Source organism: Vicia villosa, linkage group LG6 (genome assembly GCF_029867415.1).
Source record: "Vicia villosa cultivar HV-30 ecotype Madison, WI linkage group LG6, Vvil1.0, whole genome shotgun sequence".
NCBI lineage: Eukaryota > Viridiplantae > Streptophyta > Magnoliopsida > Fabales > Fabaceae > Vicia > Vicia villosa.
The window spans coordinates 57921581-57927680 of NC_081185.1; the positions used below are offsets into that span (position 1 = coordinate 57921581).

The following is a 6100-nucleotide window of genomic DNA, read 5'->3' on the forward strand; positions in this document are numbered from 1 at the left end:
AAAAGTAGTTTGTATTACTTTATGGTACGTAAAATAAAAATTAAACTTCTTCTAACATCCAACTTTTATGATCCTTTTATACAGTTCATACATTTCAATTAAATTCTTTTTTTAAAAGTTATATTATTTTATTGTATATTTGATTGAAACTAATAAAAGATTAATTGTTTTTCATGTCGAATGAGTCCCCGGAAAAATTATACGACTATATGGAAAAGAGACAATGGAGAAATCTTCTTGAGATGGGGGATGGATATATGGAAATATTTTTTAAAGGTTTCAATTAATAACATGTACAACGAAGTAGTTTAGTGGAAGTTTTAACTATGAAAATTTTCTTTAATAATGGTTGCTGCTCTACTCCCCTTTGTGGTATTGTTAAAATATCTTTCAACTTATTCAAAAACCATAATTCACATTCTTTCCTTTGTTCATAACATGAACAACTCTCCAGCCACTAGTGCTGGACAGACATGTCAAAAAAGTTACCAGCAACACAGTCATTTTAGTATCCAAAGGTCCACAGGGTTTCAGTGGAACATCATATTGCAGTAAAGTGTAAACAATCAATTTATTGGAACCTAAATTAAGTACAGATTCAAAAACGACGACAGCATAGAGTACCGCAATGTCATAGCTTCATATAATTTCATAACCCTAATGGCTAGCCATAGAAGATCATGAACCAGTAATACATGTGAACTCTTCACTTTGTTACCTATAATACAATTAGTAAAACTCTGCCAAGATTTCATGAGAATAAGGACCGACTTTTATTGCGTTCCAATCTTGCTTCCCTCTGCCAAAACAAGGAAATAGAACTGAGTCAACATATTTCCTGCAGCACTATTGAGCAATGATACTACTACAATAAGAACAATTCTAAAAATAATATTTGATCAGTTTACATCAACATTAGACTATCACGCTGTTCATTGTTTTACCAAGAAACATGTTGATCAAACAGCTATTCTCAATTAGTTGTTTGTTATTGAACTTGATCACAGTTACAACAGCACAGTTACACTACTCAAGGGTCTATGATGAGATGATTTTAAGTCTCGCCGTGAGAGTAAAAATTAAGAGCATGAATAAGTAGTGTATAATGTAGATGGTTTGGATGATCCAAACTTTGAGGAGTGTAATTGAGAGTAGGTGAGAGGTTACACAGGACAAAAATGAAACAAAGGTTTACATACATTCTGATAGCAACTGAAAATATCTTACTTATTAGAAATGGACTTTTTTGCCTAGGCAAAATTTCGTTAGTTGTAAAGAATGCAGAGCAGCGCAGAGCGATCAACCCCAAAAATGGGATAGTGGGATAGCGTATAGCGGGATGGCTGTTATTTGAAGATTCATTGGACAAATTACATGAATAATAATTATAAACATATGAAGTGGCGGGGAAGAACAAAGTGCGGAGAAGGTGAGGGCAGAACTTGTGATTTTTCTTTGGAACGGCTGAAGTGCAGAAACGTCGATGAAGGGAGGTTAGGATTGAGTCTCGACTCAAATTTGATTGAAGAAATCAAAATTACCCTTAAAACGTTTTATATTTAAAGGGTAATTTTGGTTTTTCAGAGGGGAAAGGAATAGAGGGACATCAACCGCACCGCTCTGGGCTAGGAACCGCTCCACCCCCGTTACCCGCTATTTACCCTATGGCAGTCTCTATAGTGTTTTGTACCGCTAAGGCTCTTCCCATAATGTCCGGCCTCGCTCCGTTATAGCGTAATAGCACTGCTTTTGACTACTCTAAAAGAAAGTTGAAGAGAAGAACTCTCCCTCAACAATGGCTTGTATTCGATGCCTCATATACACCAAGATCCTCTCTCCCCATGATACCTGTATCCAATAACTAACTCACACCCTTCACGGCTTCGCCCTCCTTCGACCCCACCTGTATAACCAACTCTCCGTTCCAAAATCTCCTTCCCGGTATTACACTAGAGACTCACATCACCTGCTCTGGACCTCCTCTTGTAACATGCCATATTTTGGGTCCAATGACAATTTGTCAATGACTCAATAAATTTCCTGCTCATTCTAATCTAAACCATGTTTACTACTAGGTTGTTTATCTCAGATAGCGGTGCGTAGCGCCAAACCTCCCAAATGCTATAGCGGCATAGCAGATAGCGGGATGACCGCTATTGTGAGCTTTTAAAAATCAAGGTAAATACTTAATATGAAAACATAAATACTAAAATAGGTTCCAACAACATACATAGATACTAAAAATAGGTTCCAAAAACATACATAATGACTTAAAAACAAAAGTTGCAACATACATAAACCAAAAGTGGCAACACAGATAAACCAAACAAATGACTCAAATTAGGAATGTACTCAAAATGACTAAATCAAATTCTAAACGTAAACAAAATGACTAAATCACATCAATCTCATCTTCACTTCAGAAGGAGAACTCGCTGTGAAGAGCAAAAGTGGAAGCGTGATATGAAAATAGGGGAGAAGGAGAATGGCTGCTGATTTGAGTGAAGAGAGAGAATGTGAATGACCTAATGCCTCACTTTAAGCTTTTATATTAGTGAAATAAATGGGAAAAATACAAATTTTCCCTTAAAAAAATTCAAAATTACAATATTGACCTCATCTTCACTATAGTTGTTTGTAAAGCGCTACAGAACCGCTATTGCGCTGCTATTCCACTGCTGCGCCTCCACAAATCGCGGCCGCTATTTCCGCTATTTCATAGAGTGGTTAGCGGCCCAAAAGCGTCGCGGCAAGGTCCTCTACCGCTACGCTACACCACTATAGCGCGCTATTGGCAACCTAGGTTTACTACAAACTATGAAGCACGGACTCTGACACGGACACTGCGACACAACACGACACGGACACTCCGACACCGATAATATCAAAAACATAAGACACCGACACCGCTATATATACGATAGTATTTAAGCTTCATTTATCTATCTATTATTAAAAGTGTTAAAAATATTCTAATGAAAATTAATATCTTTAATTTTGCATTGATAATATTGTTTCAATACATGTCCAAAAGACGTGTAACGTTTGTTGAAAACTATTATTTTTGGAAAAACTTGTCGGAATTGTTCTACAAGTGTTGTTTAAGTGTAATACGAGTGTCCGACACCGATTTAAAGAGTGTCGAAACAATGAAAAAATCTATTTTTTTAGGCGACACTTCTCTGACTTTTCCGACACTTGTCTGACTTTTCCGACACGTGTCGTACGAGTGTCATACAAGTGTCGGACACCGACGCGTGTCAGACACCGCGACACACCTACTCTTAGAGGTGTCCGTGCTTCATAGACTACAAATAATCAATTGGCAATTACCAAAATAAGTACACTAACTGCAGTCCACAACAGATGTAGCCACCAATGCATTATTTTTAGATACCAAGTTCCCAAAACAACGTGTTAGAATCCCACAAAAGTTTAATCATAGAAAACCAGCCCCTACTTGTTTCATTCCATAATACAAATTGACGAGATCAAACCAATAAACCATTCGAACAGTCACATAAAACAATTTGACGAGACCAAACCAAATAACAAAGAGAAAGGGGTGAAAATGGAAAAAGGAAGGAGTAAATATCAGCTATGCTTAAAAGTTACATTTCTAAATCCAAAATCATCCAACAACACCGCAGTCTTTCGTTTCTTTTATATCAGTATAACATTTCATTTCAGGTAGAGAAACATGTGATCCATTCTACCCCTTTCAAAATATGCAATCCAAAACAATACAAGGAACAGAGAATGTTGAAAATTCAAGTACCTCCTTTTTTTTACACTCCTTGTAGACATCAAAATGTTCTTGACATTTACTCTTCTCAGTATTAAATTCTTCTAAACCTGCAAAATGTTAAGGAAAAAAAAATTTAAGATACACTGATAATTTCCTGAATAGTAGCATAAGACCCAACATCAGTCCAGGGCCTTCTCTTACTTCCTAAACACTAACATGGAATTTGAAACTTTCAAGTCCTTCTTACTCTTTAGTTTTCTTCGTAGTTTTTCTTTACTTTATCTGTTCTCCAAATCACGGTTATCATGATATTCAAATCATGAATCTAAAGATCTATTTTCCAAATTGCAAAATGAATCTTAAGAGATACATTACAAATAAAAATATGACATTTTCAAGTAACAAAAGTGACAGAAAAATTATAAACTGATATATCATTTATAAACCTCAAAATAATTCAAGATTCAAGTCATAAATCCAATAACACAAAAAGTGGTTAGCTATACAAAGTTGACCAAAAAATGGCAAGCTAGATTAAGTTAAGGTGGTGATTCATCATAGTGAATTAGGATTCAAAATGGGAAACATGTTAAATGGATATGTTAAATTTATCCCACTAAGGGTCTGTTTGGATGGGCTTATTTGAGCTTATCTACTGCATATTTGTGTCACTGTTTGGGGGACTTAATCAAAATTAGCTTATAACATTTTTCATAAATTTTTTGAACTTATTTTTATAAATTCTTCAAGATGATAGCTAATGAAAACAACTTATAACATATATAAAAAATAATTTAAATTTATTTTATCTTTTGTTATAAAAATAGCTTATGTGAACTTATTCATAAACGTTTATTTTGATAAGCACTTGTGCCATAAGTTGCAAATATGTGGTTAATCCAAACAAATCCTAAGTGGAGTTGGTTACATGGATCGACTTCCGCCATAATGTTCTATCTAAAAACATGTCTCTATCCAAATCGTTAATCTCGAGATTTTTTTAATAACTTCTCTTATAGTTTTTCTAAGTCTTCCTCTACCTCTAGTTGTTTGACTACTCTACAATTGATCTACTCTTCTTACCACATAATCTACCGGTTTTCTCTCTACATGCTCAAACCAACTAAGAACCTTTTAGGATAAACAATTTATTTAGAACATATAGCACAAGTGCTTAATGCTTATCAAAATAAGTATTTATGAAAATGTTTACATAAGTTATTTTTCAAACAGTGCCACAAAGCTTATAGTATAAAATAAGCTCAAATAAGTCAATCCAAACCGGCCCAAAGTCTAATTTCCACCGTCTTTTCTCCAAAATAAATACACATTAGAAATTTGTATAGACTCGAATCAGTTTTGTTTCAAATTGAGATACTACTCGAATGTATTGTAAGCTATCCATAATCATGCTGAAAAGATAAATTACTAAACTTTGTGGTACAGATTTATTTGCAAAACAAAATTAAACTATTTCACTTCCAATTAACTAAATTACATATACCTAAAAAGTATTCAAAATCTCAGACTTTCTAGGACCAATTCAAGTTCAACAAAAACGTGAGAGGAGGAAGAGTAATAGGGGTTTCTTACATTTGAGAGAGGCGGTGTATTGAGGAAAACATTGGGAATCGGAGATTCTGGCAGCACTTTGATACGGTGGTGTTGAATCTTTCGATGCCATGGTTGCTTTGAATTGAATTGAACTCGTTACGCTTAAAGGTTATTCGGTTGAACCATATATGAGGATGTCGATATAAAGAGTAACTAAAGAAATTTGAGTATTATTGAACAAGTAATTTAATTTTAATGTGAAAAAATTAAAAAAAACTCATATTGCACCCTTGAATATCTCACTTATCATGTGAGTTGCATAAAATATCATCGTGTTTGCTTCCATAGATGTATTTTCAAAAAAAAAAATTATTTTTGTTTTCATGTTGTGTTGTTTCGTAGATGTATCTATGAAAAAATTAAATATTAAAATAAAGTCAGACTTTTCTCCCTCATTTTGAACATTTTAATTTTCAAACTCCAACTTTCTCTCTCTCAACCTCAAAAATTGAATTTTATTGTTTTTTTTAATTCGACAGTGAACATAAACATGAATGATCAACACATTCTGACTCGTTCAAAACTCAATTTAATCGGTAAGTTTTCAAGTTATTTTTGAGTATTTCCCGTAATAGTTATTTTCGAGTTCAAAACTAATTCTGACTCGTTCAAATCTCAATTTAATTCGTAGTTATTGTTGGTTGAGTTTTGAAATGTCTTAAATAGTACATATGTCATTGTTGAGGTTTGGATGTTGCAGAATGTTCCGTAGATGCATCTATGTAACAAGTAAACATA

The 6100-nt window shown here is 33.9% G+C and overlaps 1 protein-coding gene across 1 annotated transcript; it reads right to left on the bottom strand.

The window, feature by feature from the left end:
- Nucleotides 1–503: 503 nt before the first annotated feature.
- On the bottom strand, nucleotides 504–5567 carry LOC131609183 (cytochrome c oxidase-assembly factor COX23, mitochondrial-like). The gene is made up of 3 exons (XM_058880838.1): nucleotides 5342–5567; nucleotides 3779–3855; nucleotides 504–799 (listed from the first exon to the last, which is right to left on the bottom strand). Exons 1-3 carry the CDS (start codon nucleotides 5430–5432, stop codon nucleotides 752–754), a joined length of 216 nt encoding a protein of 71 aa, XP_058736821.1. The 5' UTR covers nucleotides 5433–5567; the 3' UTR covers nucleotides 504–751.
- Nucleotides 5568–6100: the final 533 nt, after the last annotated feature.